Source organism: Pseudonaja textilis, chromosome 3 (assembly GCF_049901715.1).
Source record: "Pseudonaja textilis isolate UNSWEBS1 chromosome 3, rPseTex1.2, whole genome shotgun sequence".
NCBI lineage: Eukaryota > Metazoa > Chordata > Lepidosauria > Squamata > Elapidae > Pseudonaja > Pseudonaja textilis.
This window is the reverse complement of record NC_141992.1, coordinates 58,516,039-58,535,946: the sequence shown is the minus strand read 5'-3', so window position 1 is coordinate 58,535,946 and position 19,908 is coordinate 58,516,039. Positions and strand designations below refer to the sequence as shown.

Genomic DNA, 19,908 nt, shown 5'->3' with positions numbered 1-19,908 from the left:
GATGTTGTAACTGTCATACATACATGGTGGTTGCCAAGTGCCCAAATTTTGATCTTGGGGATGCTGTCATAGTCTTAAGTACAAGGAAAGGTTGTCACATTTTTGAGTGCCTTTGTAAGTTCAAATGGTCACTAAATGAATGGTTGTGAGTCAAGGACTACCTGCATGCTTAAGTATGTTTTTTAATATCATGAAGCAATTTATGATATTAAAATCCTTACTAATACAATGTACACACATTTCCATTGTGCTAAGATTGAAGTCATGATGAATGAAAGCTATACTCCTTTGGGGTATATGGAGAATACCAACTGACAGTAAAATCTTCAGGTGTGACTCTTTGCCTTTATCATGGCCATTGTATGGGAACATTTCAAGTATCATTATCTGCCCACATTTCCTTGGGTGAATGCACTGCCTGTTCTGTAGTCTCTTAAACTTTGAATTAATATGTATCTATGTTGATTATTGGTACAGTAAGGAGGAAAGCTCATGGTATAAGTGTCTTTGATACAATAAAGCTAAGAGGCCTTGGAAGAGCAGAGGTTGTGTTTAATATCTGAATTTCTCTATCCTATTTCACACATCACTTCTTGATGAATCAACTTATTTTGCAGTCCCAAGGCAAGCAGATATCACCCTTCTTCTGCAACAGCTGCCCCGCTTGTCATTGAGCATGTACGGTTGTCTTCGTCTTCAGCACCTCCTCCTGCCAATGAAGAAGATAGCCTTCCTCCACACCTCCTGTTACCAGATAGCATCAGCCAGCTAGAAGAATTTGGACGGCAGAAAAACTGGCACAAGAAACAATATAAAATCCACCGCCAAAGGCAATTCAATGATCTATGGGTCCGGATAGAAGAAGGGTGAGTATCATGTGCTTATTTCTAGTAACCCTGTCATTCGTGCTGCTTTGAAAGGACAAGACTCCTTAGGTCCACATGGAAAACTCTTGTAATTTAATCTCCTTAATTCATGACAGGGCTATAAAATCTGTAAGAAACTCTACAGATATACATTGTTTCTAGATTCAGAGCATTCTCAACCGCTTCATATAACCTTTATTGCTGTCTGTGTAAAATCAGGGAAAAGAAGACAAGACAATCAACAGAGCATAAGGACTCTCAATTATAAATCTTTTGATAATTATTATTTACTTGTGAAGGTAAATAATAATTTATGTCTGTCCCCAGCTTCCTATAATGCTGAAGTCTTTATTTTTGTGTTTCTGTTTCTTAAATCTCAGGAGCAAAGTTTCCTTTCCTTCCCAGCATGTGTGCTCTCCACTTGAAAGGATAAGAATGAAAAAAAAATGACATTTTTGTAGCATGTGGACAATAGATACTCAATACCAAAGGAAAACATCATTACTATTAAAGTGCTTTGGCAAATCTTTTAGCTTAAACATTTGCACAGAGAGAGAGGGGAGGGAGAGAGAGGGTTGGGGAGAGGGAGTGAGGAAGAGGGAGAGGGAGGGAGGGAGAGAAAACAGAGGGAGGGAGGGAGGGAGATGGAGAGATGTACAAGGAGTGATTAAAGGCAACTGCAATAAACTGCACTAATTGTAGCCAGAAATAGCTCTTATCAATCGTGCTAGAATTTCAGACATTTTGCCCTTCCTTTTTAGGCAGTGTATTTATTTTTATTTATTTATTTGATTTATCAATCATTTACAAGATAATAGGTATAAGTATATACATAGTTATGAAGAGAGAGAGGGAGGGAGGGAGGAGGGAGGGAGAGAGAGAGAGAGAGAGAGAGAGAGAGAGAGAGAGAGAGAGAGAGAGAGAGAGAGAGAGAGAGGAGCAGAACTCTCTGTCATGATGAATATTTAATTATACTAAGTTGATCCTGCAAGGTGAATTTTGCTATTGTGAATTCATGAACTGTGCTGTTTGTGTGTACTCTCACTTCCTCCAAAAGCTATGAAGCTGTGAAGTTTCTATCAAAGGCCATGGGGAGGTGTATACATATCAAGGCCATGGGGAGGTGTATACATGTGCATATGTTATCTGCCCTGTTTCTGCATCAGGTTCATTAATTGAAGTCTTAATTCAAACATCGTGGCATTGGTGTGAAAACGACAAGACCTGATTAAGACTAGTCCTTCATATTTGCAACCTTCCCTGTTTTCAGGAGTTCTGCCTATGCTTATTTATCAGCCCTTCAGTTCTTTATGCTCAATATGCAAAGGTTCTTAGAGCTGCGGAGAATAGAGAGATGCTGAAACTTCCATATGTTTCCTTTTCCTAAATACCTTTTGAACCCTCACCTGTACAAAATGAATGACTGCACAGGGTTGGGCACAAAGAAGGGCCTTCAGATTATTTTTGGATATGATTGCCCAGTTTTGGATGTCAGATTGAAACTTACTCATCTCTTGAATATTTCAGCTCAATATATATACTCCATACATTTCTCAGATCTCATAATATACTTGTGCAAGATACATCAAAACCTGAAACAAGGATAAGGTAGAGAAGGCACAGCGCAAGTTTCAAATGGAGTATGTTTATCTTAGTTTGCTTCTCAACTTTAGAACAAGGGCATCAGAGAGTGGCATGGACATTTTTATTCTGTCAAGGATTTGCAAATGTTTTCCCTATATTTTGGGGATCCAAAGCCCCAGTGACATGGTGACATCATGAAAAAAGACAGTACATCACTTGGGATGTCTGTAACTTTCGCAAAAGGGCATTTTTTTGGCCTTTAAAATAGATTATGCCTACCCAAAGGAATGGAAGTTGGTTTTCTTTCCAGAAATCAGTAGGAAGTTGTATCTCTGATGTAGAGCCCCATTTCAAAATTGCTCAAGAAGGCACAGATCATATGTAATGGTATCCACTTGAATGGATAAGACCATTTCTCCATTACTTAAAAGCCCCAGAGAAGGTATGGTTGATGTTCACAACATGAGTGCAACACTTGTCATGAGAGAGAAGAGGAGCAATGCTTTGAAAGACTGGATGAGACTTTTATAAAATAAATGATTACCTTACTATCCTAGTTATATTTACATAATAAGTAAGGTCTTCTTCAGGTCAAGGTTGACTCTTGGGGACTTCATGGTCACATCCATGTAGTTGTGTTGGCAACAAGGTGGAAAGGAAATAGTTGCCATTTCTTTTTTTCTGGGATGTTTTTAAAAACAATGATGTGAGCAAAAGAGGAATTAGGAAAAACACCCTCAACCTAGTCAAGTTTGATTATGTAGACTTGTGAGCACTCCGTAAATTACATGTACATATATTAAATTACATATTCATGTAACACCATGTACATAACACCATGCATATAAATCAACTATTGGAAAAGGATCATATCTACATTTTAGTTGTATCAGCACAATCCTGCCCAGGTTCATGAGGCTGCACCTGTGCAAGTAGTGCAACAGCTGCTCTTGGGAGACCTAGTTGCCTGATAGATATGATAAACGAAGATAAAACATGCAGGTAAAAGAATGGAAGAGCATAAACAATAGAATAGAATTCTTTATTGGCCAAGTGTGATTGGACACATGAGGATTTGTCTTGGTGCAAACGCTCTCAGTGTACATAAAAGAAAAGATACATTAATCAAGAGTCAAGAATCATAAGGTACAACACTTAATAATAGTCATAAGGTACAATAAGCAATCAAATCACACTAGAAAACAGTCCATATAGATCGTAAGGATACAAGCAACAAAGTTACAGTCATACAGTCACAAGTGGGAGGGGATGACTGATAAGGAGTGATGAGAAGGTTAATAGTAATAATGCAGACTTTGTAAATAAATTGACAATGTCTAAATCTCTCTTTCCATGCATGGCTTTTACTTGAGATTTTTTGTCTTATGTTAATAGTCAAGGCATGCCAAATATATTAATTAAATCTTCTAAACAAATATTTTAAGAAAATAAGCTGCTGTTTGAATTGCGAGGTCTCAGTAAAATCTCAGTTTTAAAAAAAATCATGCCAGTAGATTTTTTTCCCTTTTCTTTTGTTTCCCAAGTAAGCAATTTTCTCATTCTGACTTTAGTTTTTGTTCCAATTCTAAATCATCCTATACTTCTTTTGTTAAAATATTGTCTAGTAAATATTCCTATGAAAGTTTAGGAATTGGAAAAATGGAGAAACAGTCAGATGTCTTAAAGCAGAGGTCTCCAACCTTGGCAACTTTAAGACTTGTGGTATTCAACTCCCAGAATTCCTCAGCCAGTTGGCTGAGGAGTTCTGGGAGCTGAAGTCCTCAAGTCTTAAAGTTGCCAAGGTTGGAGACCCCTGTCCTAAAATGACCCACATGAAAGCCTTATCCTATCATTTCTCCATTAGTATTGCATACTAATGTAATACTTAGGTAACTTCATTCCTTTCTTTTACTATACCAATAATTTATTTATGACTTTGAATCCAAAAAGTGCTTTATCTCTCTTAGATATTCTTTTTTACATGTTCCCAAAATCATGAATAATTGTGGGAGGAGGGCTCTGATCTGTTTACATGTTAGTAGCCTTATAGTTTAAACATAATTAATTTAAAACTGGTTCACATTTTCCAGAAGGAAATCAGTATACTATGAGGAAAAGAAAAGCAACACGAAACTCATAATTGTGCTAAATAGATACAGTGGGTTACAACATACGTTTAAATTTCAGTAGTAGGTTTTTTACAGTGTTTAAAGCATGACCCTTCAGAATGTTGCCTCTCCAACAAGGAGAAAAGATGATTAAAAGAATGAGGCCTCTACTCTTTCAAGACATGGAGAACAGCTTCACCTATTTCACTACAATGCTTCATCCTTTGGGGCTATCAAGTCTGTTGCAAGTATGGCAACTGGATATGCAATTAATGTGAAATAACTTGCATGGTAACAAATCAATTAATTGAGTGAGAGATTGTGTGCCATCAAATCTTAGTGACCACACATATAAATGTTCTCCACAACAATCTGTCCCTAACTTGGTCCTTCAGGTCTTCATCACCACTATAACTGAGCTCATCCACCTTGCTACTGGCTGTCCTCCTCTCTTTCCTTTCACCTCTTCTACTATGAGAGCCTTTTCTAAACAAATGTGTGTGAAAAACCAGACCAATTCTCGAATACAGCTCGTCCACATGGAACCTACACTGTATATTGGACATTAACACAATTTAGTGGGTTCAGAGGTATTTCTCAAGAAAAGTACTCGACTCCTCTACTCACAATAGAATTTCCTATGCCTCTAGGCTTGAAATTTTGGGTTTGGACAATCTGGAACTGTGCCACCTGCAGTCCAATCTAAGCATAGTTCAAAAAATTGTCTACTATAACATCCTGCCAGTCAACAACTTCTTCAGCTTCAACCACAATAATACACGGGCAAAGGTAAACCGCTCCGAACTCGATTGCAGAAAATATGAGCAATAGAGTAGTCAACACCTGGAATGCTCTACCCGACTCCATTGTTACAGCCTCAAACCCTCAAAGCTTCAATCACAAACTGCCTACCGTGGACCTCACTCCATTCTTAAGAGGTCCTTAAAGGGAGCGTGCATAAGCTCACCAATGTGCCTACTGTCCCTGTCCTACTGTCCCCATTTATCGGTATTTACTTCTTTTGTTCATGTTCATACTTATACTTGTTATCTTATACATGTTTGACAAACAAATAATAAAAAAACTCTTCCAATGAATAACATTAGTGATATCATTTCAGTTAGATCCTAGCAATAAATCAGCATTTTAAAAATGAAATTTTGATCTGTACAACACAAGGATTCTCAAAATTTTCAGGGCCACAACTGACTGCTGTGGGCTTTGGCAGACAAAATAAAGAACAAAGCCCAAGCTTTGTTCAACTCTTAGACTATTTGGAGTGCTAATAATTCCTAATAATCTAAGGGGAGAAGAGTACATTGTTTCTTCAAGGTCTGTCCCATTTAAACACTTCTTCTGAGCAATGAACAAGAAGGAAATGTGCTCTTGAGAATTGGCTTTTTATCAAATTTGCTTTTTACCTCAAGTTTATACTGTTGCAAAAAGATAATAATATGGAATATGCACGGCCAAGACAGCTAAATACTCCTTAACTCCCACATAAGAGAAAGATAAAAGATCTGCGAACAAAACTCCTGTTACAATAGCAGAATTTGAAGCTCATTTCAACTTGTGTTTCCAAATATAGTCATTTAGTTTCATATTAATTAAGTAGCCTTAAATAACTTCATAGTGAAATAGTTTTTGTCTCTGCTTAGGGATGAGATTTGCCCAGTATGGTGCCTCTCAGAGATGTCAGTCAGTTAGGGAATGCAGTTAGACCTTTTTGTAGGACAGTCTTTTAACTATCCAGACTTTATACCTATCCAGAATTCCTTCTGCCTTGTCTAGCTGAGAAAAATTGACAAACTAAATGATACATACAGAAAGAGTCTACTATCAAAGCAGAGACTTAGATGAAAAAATGGGTTGATTCTTTGGAAAACCTTGGGATCCACTGTAGTAATAAGTCATAGTATATGGTATTGTAAAGAGATGTTTCCAAAATATTACAAAAAGAATCAAAGTGCTTTTGGGAGGGCAAAAGGGAGAGTTAACGTTGTTCTGTGTTGTCTGAGGACCACACAGGCACTTCATGAAAATCCATGATATTTTTCAGCCACATCAGCCTGAGCAGTTGTAGCAACTTCAGAATTGTTTTGCTTTTTATTACAAAGAATGAACTATCATTTCCTGACAGACTGTTTTTAATAAGGATGAAATTCTTTTTGCCAAATTAAAAAAAAACCCTCTCACATCTTTAATTCATTAGATTGGAGATGGAATAATCATTCCAAGCACATGCTTCAAAGGTTATTAGATTTTTCAAGGCATTCACCCCTCTGCAGTTGTCTGAAACAGTAAATCTAAGCACCAGTTTTTGTCAGTGGAGACTATCTTTCAAATATATACAGTAGTATTTCATTTTCATAATCTAGCTAAGGGGGGAGGGAATAACTTGGCAAAGTATGTTCAATAAGAACAGGCCTATTGTCTATTGAAAGGTGTGGGGTCTTTTTCATCTAGAGTATCTCAAAAATAATAATGTTAGTGACCCCACATGATAGTTTTAGTTTGAAACGCTTGTGGGCTGTGCTAAGAAAAAACTAGGTGTTTTCTGGGACAAAATTTAAAACCAATCCTCTTTCCATTGGAAATGCCAAATAGTCAATAACTACATAATTTTCAGATGAATTTGCAAATGAGAAAACTCTAAGCCTTTTTCTCTGTTTTGTTTCTTTTTATGACCTATCTTGTTTCTTAATTCTTCTTTTTACTCTGAAGTTTCTCCCAAATGCATTCTTCAACTCTTTCCCATGTCCCTCATATAGTTTAACATACAGTTGTATTTGCTGAGGGAAAGGGGATATTATTCAAGTAAACACTGCCAGGATACTGCTATTAAAGATTGTTAAAGAGGTTTTTTTGTGGAATTAAAAAAATGACACTGCTATTGTTGCAAATGAAGTGCAGATGAAGATTATTTCATGCCAACAGAAGGCAGAATATAGCAGAGTTTCATTCTGATGAACCTGATTAGAACATATATGGACTTGATTTGAACCACTACAAACCAGATCTGTAGATAACATTAGGAAGAAGAAGCACAAAAACACTACCCACTGTTGCCAGAAAACTGCCTCAGTCAGCAGGAGTTGAGTTCAACTAAAGGATGACTTTTTCCATTGCCACAGTAGACTGTATTGTTTATTTCTATCTTAAACATAAAAAATGTCATTTCTTATATTACCCCTTTCCTGTGACAACTATGAGGGGAAAGTAATTATGTGTGGCCATTTTTTTTATTCAAAAGATTAGTGAGACTTTTTATTTTGAGGAGTCCTTGCTGTGCTCTCTGAGCTAGCTTGCTTTCTTGCAGATGTTCCATTACTCTAACTAGGTAATATCTTCACTAGCACTGATGATGTTACCTAGTTGGGTAATGAAACGTCTTCAAGAAAACAAGCAAGCTCAGAGAGCACCAAGGACCCTTTATTTCAACCCTGAGCTACAAATATTCTCCTTTATTGGTACTCTTGATTTTATTTGACTATGCACCAGTTTTATTAAAATGGAATGAATATCCAAAATATTATTTATTTTTCCCAACTCACCTGAACAGAATTAAATGGAATAATATTTTCTTCATGTGTTTATTTGTAGCACAACCACCATGCCTTCGGATATCAGAATGACGGATGGACTCATCTCTGTCAACCCATCTATTTGGTTCTCAAACCAGGTGGAGCAACAGCCACACCCAGACCTCGTATTCCACCATCACCTCAAAAGCTGTGCCTTTGAAAGCACCATAGCATCACTTTGCATTGTCTCTGTGCTCACAGCAATGGCTTCTGTTCTTTTAGATCTACTGAATCCTTCCTGACAAAAGAAGGTCTTTGAGGTGCAATATCCAAAAAGGGAAAGCAGATAACATTCACCTGATAATATATCTTCTCAATTCCTTGCTTCACCTGGGCCTTTCAAGCAAAGAAGTGCTAGCACTACTAACTGGTATAAGACTTTCTTGCCCAGATGGGTTTTTTTTTAAAAAAAACACTAAAGCTTTATTTTGTACATTAACTTAACATCTTCTTTTTGTAGAAGGATCTTTATTTCCCATACTGCTATGGGGTCTGTAAAATATACATGTTATATACATGTTTTATATATATATATAAATATATATATAAATATAAAAAGAAGAAAAAATAATGTATTTATTGAACTGGCATTTTGGTCCTTGCAAATATTAACTCCATCATTCAGCCAATAAAACAGCATAATGCTGTGGATACTCAAATTCAGAGGTATTAGGGTTTCATGGATTGTTTAAATTACCTATTACTATCTATTACCTGTTGTAGTTTGAAGTCAAGGGACTTTCATACTCTACTATTTTCTGAGTCAGTACAAAGAAGCTAAATTATTTTTACATGCTTCTGGATGAGACAGAATAGTTCAACTAATTGCCTTAAGATAAGTATGGGACTATAATTACTAATAGACATGCTTCTCTTATTCTACAGATATATTTTGTACTATCTTCAAATGTAAAAGATGTTTCATCTAAGTAATATGGCACAGAAATAATTATTTGAGCCATGGTGGTGCAGTAGTTAGAGTACAGTCCTGCAGGCTACTTCTGCTGAGTGCCAGCTGTTCAATTTGGCAGTTCAAATCTCACCAGGCTCAAGGTTGGTTCAGCCTTCTATCCTTCCATGGTTGATAAAATGAGGACCCAGATTGTTGGGGGCAAGATGCTGACTCTGTAAACCACTTAGGGAGGGCTGTAAAACACTGCAAAGTGGTATATAGGTCTAAATGCTATAGCTATGAGAAAATTGACATTTTCCCCATGTTTTCCTTTTCCAGAGGTTTTAAATCTTTCCTATGCAGCCAGCACAATAGAAATACATTTTTTCTTTAAAACTAAAATGGAAACTATTACTCAAAGAAACAGATAAAGAATAAGGCTAGTGCTAATTTGTTCTGTCTTTCCTCTATCTCCTTTTGCATATTCCAATTCAATTAGTTGTTGCTGCTTTTTTTTCAATACCCCAAAGCATATTTTCCTTTTACATTCAAATTTACAAGTTATGGTTCACTCTTATTCTCTGTTTAAACATGTGAACTACCTAACTAAGGCTTGAAGGATTAGAGTGCAATTCCAAATTTATAGTAATTCTGCCTTATAACTATCATAATTTTATTAATGTACTTCTTTTAAAGTAGCCTGATCATTAATTAATTATCACCCCACTTTTGATCCTACTGTGTTAGGGGTATTGGACTACAAAGATTCCCAACCAAAATTTCTAGAGACCCCTAAGTTGAAGAAGACTTGTTTATATGGATGTTACATTTCCTTAGCAGACCTTGTGAAAGGCATGGTTCCCAATACATCAAAGATTTCGTTCATTAGCAGTTGCAAAAATGATCAACAAAGTCATAATGCATAGTTTCAAAGGACAAATCAGGCAAATCATAAATAATTTATTTATGATTTATTTCAAAATAAAGTTTAAGCAGTCTATTGATAATGTATGGAAAGAAAATAAATACGGATTCATATATTATACAAAATCAGACATCCTGATTGCCATCCTGATATTTATTTGTATAATTGTTGATTTAGAATATTCTGATGGGGGCAGGGGAGGATACAGTATTTCAAAATTAAGGATCAGAATGGGAGCAGGAGGTTCTCAAAAGGACTTCCATCTCCATCACCCCAATCTCCATAAGCTTAAAACCATGCTGCTAAAGCTTGGCCATTCTGCAGCTGAATTTAAGCAACATGCTTGTCAGAAGCCTGTCATATCCATATCACTCCTACCATTCACACTCAAAAAAGCCAAAACAATGTGATTAGGTCCCTTTTAGTGATACTGACTTCTTACTGCTATGAAATCAATTTGGCCAGGGGTAGGATTCAACCGGTGTTACTACTGGTTTGGTGATTATGGTTTGCACCAGACACACGCTGCGCACGTGTGCAATACACCTAAAGCTGTGCCACCCAGACAGATGATAAGGGCTGCGTGCAGGTGCGCAGTGTTTGAAAAATGCCTTTTTTACTGCTTTTTCAACCTCAGCCATGCCACGCAAAGCAGCTGAGGTTGAAAAAGCAGGAAATAAAGGTCAGGTAAGAGCCTGACCTTACGTTTGCTGCTTTTCAGAGCGACTGGTTCTATAGACCCAGACAGAACCGGTAGCATCCCACCCCTGAATTTGGCATACAATCTGTGAAATTGTATGTGAAAAGTGAACTGTGGGATGACAAACTTGCCAAGACAATCTGGGGTAATCTTAAGTATTTCAAATTTTGCATGTCCATTATGTAATATATCACTGAAGCAAGTGTAGGTGGTGAGGCACAAATAGAGGCACAAATCTATTCCTTCCTCTCTCTTTTTTTAATTCTTCATTATAGTTGTCAGTGTTAGAATACTTTCCCCCCATTATTCTTTGATTCAATTATAAATCATATAGAAAAAAAATGTGTCTTAAAAATACGAATTTGCCAACATATGAAACTATAGCAATAGTTTGGTTATAAAACACTAGAAGGATTCCCAAAGCAAGATTGGCAGCTCTATTATTTTCCACCCAAAAATTAAGGCTTTAAACTCCATGACTTAATCTTACTTCCACGCCATTCTTGTTTATGTAAACTACAGCTAACTGTACAATAAACTACATTTCTGAACAAAGAACTGACATGGATAGAGTTTAAAACTATGCATTGTTTTTAGTGCTGCTACACAATTTTGATTATCTGAGAAATTGTTGTATCCAGGCAGTCTCCCATCCAAGTGCTAACCAGGCCTGACCCTGCTTAGCTTCTGAGATCTGACTGGATCGGGTGCATTCAGGGTAGTATGGCCAGAATTGGTAGCTCTCCAGTGGACAGCTAAATGTGGTCTTCCACTCATCTCCGGAGCATACCCCGTGCCTATGTCCCTGCACCTTACCCTATTTCACTGTTCTTTATGTCTCCCAACCTTCCCCACTCTCTTCCCATCTTGTCTTGATTTTCCAATGCCCAATGTCCATGTCCAGCGGTTCATATTTCAGCATCTATATCCCCAGATGGCTATTAGCATCCACTGGATCTGCTGGATCCTAGGTCAATTCACCCCCTCTCCGGGAAACTGGTAGGGGGGTTGTCGGCTGGACCTGCATGGTGCCCCCCGATAGCCCCATCAGATATGTCATGCTCCAGGATGCACAGATGGATACCCGGAGCCCAACAATAATGGCACTTCTTTTTAGTTAATTAAAATTCCATTGGCTAATTTACATAAAGCTTTAGTTTCTTCTCCAGCCTACCATCTTTCAACTATGTTGAGATTACCATCCTGAGAATTCTGAGACATTTGGGAATTTGGACTAGGAATTTAGAATTTAGAATGAAATGACCTGGAAGGGACCTTGCAAATCTTCTAGTCAAGCAGGAGAACCTACAGCATTTTATTCTGTACCAATTCTAAGAGCTGTACAGATAATCCTCAACCTGCAACCCTAATTAAGCCCAGAATTATAGTCATACAGTAACTCATTACAGTCACAAGTGCAGGCATCACATAACCAGATTTGAAGTTTTAGCCGTTTTTGCAGTAGTTGTTAAGGAAAGTAGTCCTTAAACAAAACCCCAATTATTTTTTTCCCAATTATTATTATTTTTTGCTAGAAATTGGAAGTAAGCACTGGAAACTGACAAAAAAAAGTCACAAACTGTGGGATGTAAGAAACTACCATAATGGTAAACCAGTTGCCAAAGTGTCAAAAATGCAACCACATGAACACAGAGGTATGCACAGCTATTGCAGCCCCCAAATACCTACTTTGGAGTACTTATGATTTACTCCAAAGATCATAAGTTCCTCTGGGGAGATCCATCCTAATTTCAAACATTTATTAGGTAGTAATGGTCATAAGTCAAGGACTGCTCCTCTGAAAAGCACAGTTCAATAAAATATGTGTCCACAATAAAACTGGGATGTTTATATTCTGAAACTACAGGGATAATTGTATTGGGAAAAGCAAGAAATCCTGATTCTTCTGAATACAAAAAAATATTATTCTTTCTCAAGTGTACTAAAATTCTTTAAACTATTTCTGTTTCACATGACTTCATATCTTTTCAAAAAAGACAAAAACATGTTCCATTCATTTGTTTAAATGCAACATTCAGCCTACTCTAAAATGAGCAAGCTGAATGTTTTTTTCAGTTGTTTTCTCCAGAACAAATCATAATGTTAAAAACAGGGTTTACTCTTGTGAAAATTTCACACAGAATTGACACAGAATTCAGCATTCTGTGCTTTACCTTATAAAAGATCCGTGAGCATTTGTTGACAACCATTTTCCCAACATTCTCGAAGTATAATGGTCCACTTATTGAAAACATGCTTTTGAAAATTTTATTCCCTCTTTTATTTTTTCACATGCTTATAAACACAAAGTCTCTTTCACTCACTCACACACACACACACGCAAATTCTACATCTGAACTGAAAAGTAAGCTAATTAATTTAGTGGGACTTAGGCATCGATGTTTTCAAAGTTGAAAGATGGTACAAACAACAAAGGAATTTAATGAAGAACTTTTGACTACTTGAATCAAGTACAGCAATCAAACAATGGATGGAATCAAGCTTGGTATTTGTTTTTAAGAGAATCTTGGGATCCACCAAATAGAAGCTAGTGTAAAATTGTCTGGGAAGATTAAATGACACCAATTTAATTAATTTAAAACATTGCGGGGGGGGGGAGAGTTGGACTTTCCAAAATTTGGGTGAGATTAGAATAAAAAAATATTTTGACCTCAATTGAACCACAAACCAATTAGATTTGAGCATTTTTCATTTTCAGAAAATACATATTTGATTGCGAGATTATAAATCAGACTTCTCTAATTCCAGATGTCTTGACTTTTGAGTAAGCAATCATGGAACCAGGTTGGAAAGGAATGGTATAAAGGAATTTCTCTTACAAATATCTCCTATAAATTAGATATTTACATGGCATTTCAAATAAAAATAGAAAGAGTGGTTTGGATACCTCTTTATCCCAATCTTGCCAAGATTTATTTAGCTAACTTAAATCAAATATTTGAAAAACCTTCCAATTGAAAAAAAATAAGATTTCTCCCTCTCCCCCTTCCCCTTCTCTCTGTCCCTCCCTCTCTTTCTCTCTCTCCCTCCCTCCCAGTGTGAATTTCAGTGTGTATTGCACAAGCTGTAGAATAAATTGATCTGTTCCTTGAATGTTGCTGACAATTATTTTTAATGACTGTGTGGTATTGCTTTTTTTGAGATGCTGTTGATTTTAAATTCAAATCTAAGGCACATGGGCTAAAGTTTCATAAACAGCCTTAATGTGAAAGAGTCTCTTATAGTTCAGTAAATGATAAATAATAAATAAATAAATGATCTACTTGGATGTTTTTTTCTTTATATTTTAAAATACCAAAGAAAAACAACCATATACACAATTTAAATTATTTCTACTGCCTTTTGTTAAGTGCCCTTCTGCAAAACTATCTTAGAAATTGTGTGATTTTGAATAAGGCAAACCCAAGTGCATTATAGTGTCTAAATTTTATGCTTAATTTTTTTCAGCTATTCAGGTAGCAAATTTTGACTCATTATTATTTTCTTTTGTATAATCAATGTGATTGTTTTTACAGTTGTAAGTTATTTTCCAATTTTGTAAACTAATTTAGCATATTAAGCACTGCTGTGCCCCCAGTGTTTTATGACAACAACAATATTAAGGTGGTTTTCTTTTTCATTTTCTCACCCGATTTTGTAATTGTTATGAGATTAATGATAAAAAGATGTTCTCTAACATTATTTTGTCAAAATATTTTTGTAATATATAAATAAAAATTGCTATGATTTCACAGCATAGTATAGATGACTATCATGCTATTGTTTCTTCTTTCTTTATTTTAAGATACATGTATTTTATTCAAACAGCTTGCCTTAACACCAGGAACTACTGGATTATCATTTAGAATACATTACTAAAATTATACAATACAAATGATATATAACTCTGCTTCAAAATGGCTAGGCAACATAATATTTACATGATCATTATGGCCCCAGGCTCAAACTGGACTTCAGATTGGTTACTAAACTTAAGTGGTAGCAGAAGAGATTAGTCAATCCATAAACAGAAGATTGTAATATCATGTGTTATTTACTTTTTAGGAAGTAAAATAAAGCAATTAAAGCACCAGGATCAGCCCCAGCAGCCAACAACTGGCCATCAGCATTCTAGACAAATCATACAATCATTAGCCTGACATTTTTTTTCCTTCTTGAAATTTGGTGTCATGGGTAACCATCTAGTTTGTCTGTGGATGAGCCAATCATGACAACCAATTCTAGTCAAACTTATGCAAACACTGTGAATTCATGTACCATCCAATTCTCTACTAATCCAATGCCAGCTTTCCTACATGGAGTGCAATGATTGGAACAAAAGATTCTTCCTATAATTGGTTATACATTCTTAGCCATAACAAGGCATCCCATATATAATTGCAGGAATGAAAATTCCATTTTGGGTGGAACAAATGTGCATATCCCTGTTCAGCTCCACATTTTTTGAATAAACAAAAAAAAATTCTGAAAAAGGAAGGCTTGAATTAATTAAGCCAATTAACTCTTGCATATTTTTCCTTCTAGTTCTTATACAATTTGATGAATGAAATTTTATTTTATTAAAATACACAAGCATAAATCAAAGCAAGACAAAAGATTGAGCAAAGATTATAAAAGACAACAATTCTATTAAATCTATTTATGTGCAAACTAAGGATGTTTTGAGTATTTTCAGTTTAAGTAACTTTGTCTTTGCAAAATTTGGACACCACTCTAGAAATCTCCTAAAGTTGGTCATTTAGATGTAATGCTTTTTATCATGTAATATTGGTCTGGTAACTTATGATAAGAGGGGAAATTAACTCTACTCTCCAAGATTGATTAATAGGGCACTTCAAAAATATGCATACTACTGTCCCATCTTGGAAATTTGAACAAACATATAAATGTTCTTGGTGTGACATGCCATTCAGTTCACCCAGTAACCATCGATAGTAACCAGTAAAATCCTCCCATTGCACAAGATGAATCGATGATAAAAAAAATATTGAGGCATGGTAAAGATGCTGACAGATCATTGTTGTGGAGGTATACTTATTTCATCTCTTTCCATATTGAGGTCATAGATGCTGTGCTTGAGCTCTGAACAGGCCTATAATAGATACAAATTGAGGGCTCGGTCCATAATAAATCACTTTATCTGACATTTGTTTCTTCTAAAGTTTTTGGTGTCTATTTGAGCCACAGATTCACCCCATAAAAATTTGCTTAAGTCAATGTTTCAGCCAGCAAATATATAAGCAGCCCTAGCCAGAGATTTATGCTATCGTCATGCCAGTAGCCTGCAATCTAAATAGCTTCCCATGGTTTAGTTCCTACAGGGCAACATCATGATTATCTAGCCCATTGTTCTTTTTTTTCACTACTGTTACTAATCTAAAAAGGGAAAGTCTGCTTCCAAGAAGTCAATTGAAAATGTATGTATTCCCTGAGAAATGCTGAGAAGACATCCATCCAATTCAGCTGCTAAAAAGCTTGATGGAGACTGTTGGTTTGAAATTTAATGCGTTGACAGATTTTATCTAAGAGTTGTCTTTTAGCAGCTCTTTGTAAGGATTGTATTCCAACCAGCTCCTGAATTAACACTTCAATAATTCATTTCACAAGCTATTCAAGCAATGTCAACAAAAAAGCATAGCAAAACGCAATTGATTTGCCATCTTGCCCAAAAGAAGAAAAGGGGGGCTGGAGAGAAAGGAAAATAAGAAATTATTTTTAAAAAGCATACATTTATTTCTGAATTAATTAATCACTTCTGAGACCTGGAGGACGCTGTCTCAAAAGTTTCCATAGGAGAGTTTCCTTGTTCATAAAATGGCTGCTATAGTTGAATGATCAGCCACAGGGCACCCATTTATCAGGAAAAAAAAATTGCTGAGGATGTTCCCTGCTACTTCCTTTAGCAACTCTTTCCATTCCAGCTGGTGGGCACATTTCCAAACAAAGCACTGGCTTGTTGTGACCACCCAATATTTTTACTTACTAGGAATGCCATGTGGGGTACTAAATCATTATTTTAAAAGTAATGATGAAGCTAACATTTTATTTGAAAAGGAAAAGTCTAGATTTGTTTTTAATTATAGTATCAAAATTAGGTATGATAAAAAGATTCACAGACATCAAAAGAATGTCCTTACACTAGTGTCCATGGAACATCGAGTTATCAACTATTATTACAAGAAAACACAGAAACTCATCCAAACCTTGAAAGACCTGTGCAGCATCATAATTTAAGGATTTAGCTTGACTGAACCTAGCCAGATACTAAGACTGGCAAGAGACACCTTCCTAAGGATATCAACACATAAGAGGTCCACTTGTTGGACACATTGGAGAAGATGTCTTTTTTTATGCTCCCAAGCATAAACCCCCTACTCTTTCCATCTCCAGAAAGAAGCTCAAAATCTTCCTCTCTATTCTGGCCTTTTCATTTATATTATTAAACTTTTTTACTTTTTACAGTTTTGTAAAGTTTAATTGTACTGTAATCATAAAGGGGAAGAAAAGAAATAAAAGAATAAGAAATAATGCATAAAGAGTCAGCTAGGTTTATGAGAGAGGGAGGAGAAGCATATTGTGAACACATATCAGTTATTTTGGTTACTTAAAAATCTTTGGTATCTAAAATAAGGACTCCATTCTATTTTGCATTTATTTCAAATAGCCCTAATATTTCATTTTAATAAAGCATTAGAACCACCAATCCATAACTGAGACAAAAAACTTTCCTCAAAAGTGACTAGGTACTCTCGATTATCATGTTACAAACAATGTCATAAAAGAGGACGGACTACCAGTAAACTGTTGCCTCAAGCATGAGAACACTTTTTGAGGACTCCGTATTAAAGAACTAAATGTTTATAGTCCCTCTGAATACTGCTGATTGTATTTTTTAAAAAACAGTGAATATGGTAAACAGATTCATTCACATTCAAACTCTGTGATCATATATACATAAAATTAAAATAAAATAAGTTAACACTCTTGTGGTGTGAGATAATATTTTTTTTCTATTCATTAATCTGAGTTTTTATTCCTTAAACCATGTGTTTTTGATACTCAACAAAAATATTTATCTAAAGGCATCATGTGAACTTTTGTGAAAATAATAGGAGGCATTGAATTCAGCAGACAGTTAAGAAAGCTGACAATGATGTTTGTTTTAGTCAGTTAAGGCAGAATTTTTTTAGTATCATTGAGGCATTCTCACTTACAAATAATGGAGAAAGATTTTCTAACATTTTAGATTTAGGATGTAGGTGTTTTTTTAAAAACAATCCATAAATTAGATTTTTCTTCTTCTTATACATAGCACAGTCTGATTAAGATTTAATGTATAAATTAATAAAAAGTTATGGTTCCTAAAAGGCAGGTTAATAGCTGAAAAATAGTACAACTTGGTGTTGTAAATAACGTTATAAATAAAACAAATAGTTTTGTAAAACATCTAAAATTCACATCTACAGCTTTCTAAAATTAACAGGGGAAGCATTATATCTTAATAAAAGTTTTATGAACTTGAAACATTTTTCTGCCAGCTGATCTGTGTATGAAATAACAATAAAAGATAAAAAAAATGCATTTCATCATTTTAATTCAAGAAGTTCTGCTGAACATATTGGTTATAATGGAAAATACACATTCATTCATATATTCTGTTCTTGGAATATACTGTAAGTTTATCAGTTTATTCTCTTTGGTGCTGCTCAACACAAGTAAAGATATGTATGATATTAGAAATCAGGCAGAGAGAGAAAGTGCCATAAATATGAAGTTTAATTTCCCTGTGTGACTCTACTCCTTGTAAAAACAATGGGAACATGATGTGGCTATTTTGTCATTTCCAGTGACAATAGTTTGCAATGTTCCTCAAACTTTTCAAATAATTTGTCCTGGAATTCTGATTGATTGGGTATTCTTTGCATAGATGAAATTACTACTCAATTTATTTATGGGAAATTAGTACCATCTGATTGCAACAGGGGATGATGACAGACTAAAAAGAAGACCAAAAGAGCTAAATTTTGACTGAATAAGGCAGAGGGGTTTGGAGTGCCAAAACCACAAGGAAGTAATGATAATTTCAAAATTAATTCCAATGTGACGTAAGGGTTTTCAAGAAAACAACTTACACATTCTAGCAGCATCCTTGTCTCCTTAGGAAAAGGCAGGAATTCCCATAAGAAAATGCAGCAGAGAAAATGCAGATTTCACTGGCAACATTTCACTAAATCGGTGGAGTGAAACAATGTTCTTTGGTTTCACTAATGGGATTTCTCAATGGTATAGTATGACATTTTAACAATTGGCTCTCAGAGATGCAGTAAAATATTTTTGAGTTAGTAGACTTCCCTTGTAGTCACATAGCATATCTCATAAAAGAATTAAATTAAAAAAAAACCCTCTGAAGAGGCCAAATAAGATGAAAAGTGAGGTCCTTCATATATTTTGATCATGGCTTTGAAGTACCAGTATTATGAAAAGAAATATAATTAGGATCTTTAATTAGATGCTGAAAAGAGTATAGTGAAGATAAATCCAGTAAAAAAAATTATTTTATTATTACACAATGAAATCTAAAGCCATTAATTTATACCTTGTATATATTCAGTGTCTTTTAAAATACCATTATTTTTGTTACAGGTAGTCCTTCCTTACCAACTGTCTCAGTGTTGACAGAATAAAAAAAGACTTTGTGACAAATCCTCCCATTAATGACCATCAAAGTGTCTCACAATCATGTGATCACTGTTCATGTGCTTCACAATTGGCTTAAGACAAGGAAAGTTAACAGAGAGGGTAGAAGTTAAATTGTAAACCATGGTCACGTGATGTTCCATTTAGTGAACACAGTGCTTCATTTAACAACCAAAGGGAAATGAGATCATAAGCCTCTCTTGGTCACATGATTTTCCACTTAATGATGGCTATGCGTAGCGACTGAGTTGTCAGTTGTAATTCTGTACATTGAGCTATGACTGTCTGTACTAAAACGTGCTAGGTGATTGAAAGAGATAATGCATTTATTTATTTGTTTGTTTATTTAATTTAATTTATTTATAATATATTTTTCTTTTAAGACACTCAGGAAAAAAATCAATATGCATTTATTTCTGTGTTTATAAATACTCCCTTTTCCTGATGGCACCTATATTGGCATATATTGCAGTCAAAATCAAGAGTAGTTTAATTTAAAAAAAAAACAATGATACATTATACTATAACCAT

General features: G+C 35.2%; 1 protein-coding gene across 1 annotated transcript in view; it reads left to right on the top strand.

Moving 5' to 3' along the window:
• The window catches only part of TRABD2B (TraB domain containing 2B), a 234,857-nt gene extending 226,310 nt beyond the window's left edge, over positions 1-8,547 (top strand). The window contains exons 6-7 of the mRNA XM_087928677.1: positions 618-866; positions 8,162-8,547. Coding sequence (XP_087784803.1) covers positions 618-866; positions 8,162-8,384 — 472 coding nt within the window. The 3' untranslated portion in view covers positions 8,385-8,547. The remainder of the gene's footprint in view (positions 1-617; positions 867-8,161) is intronic.
• Positions 8,548-19,908: the final 11,361 nt, after the last annotated feature.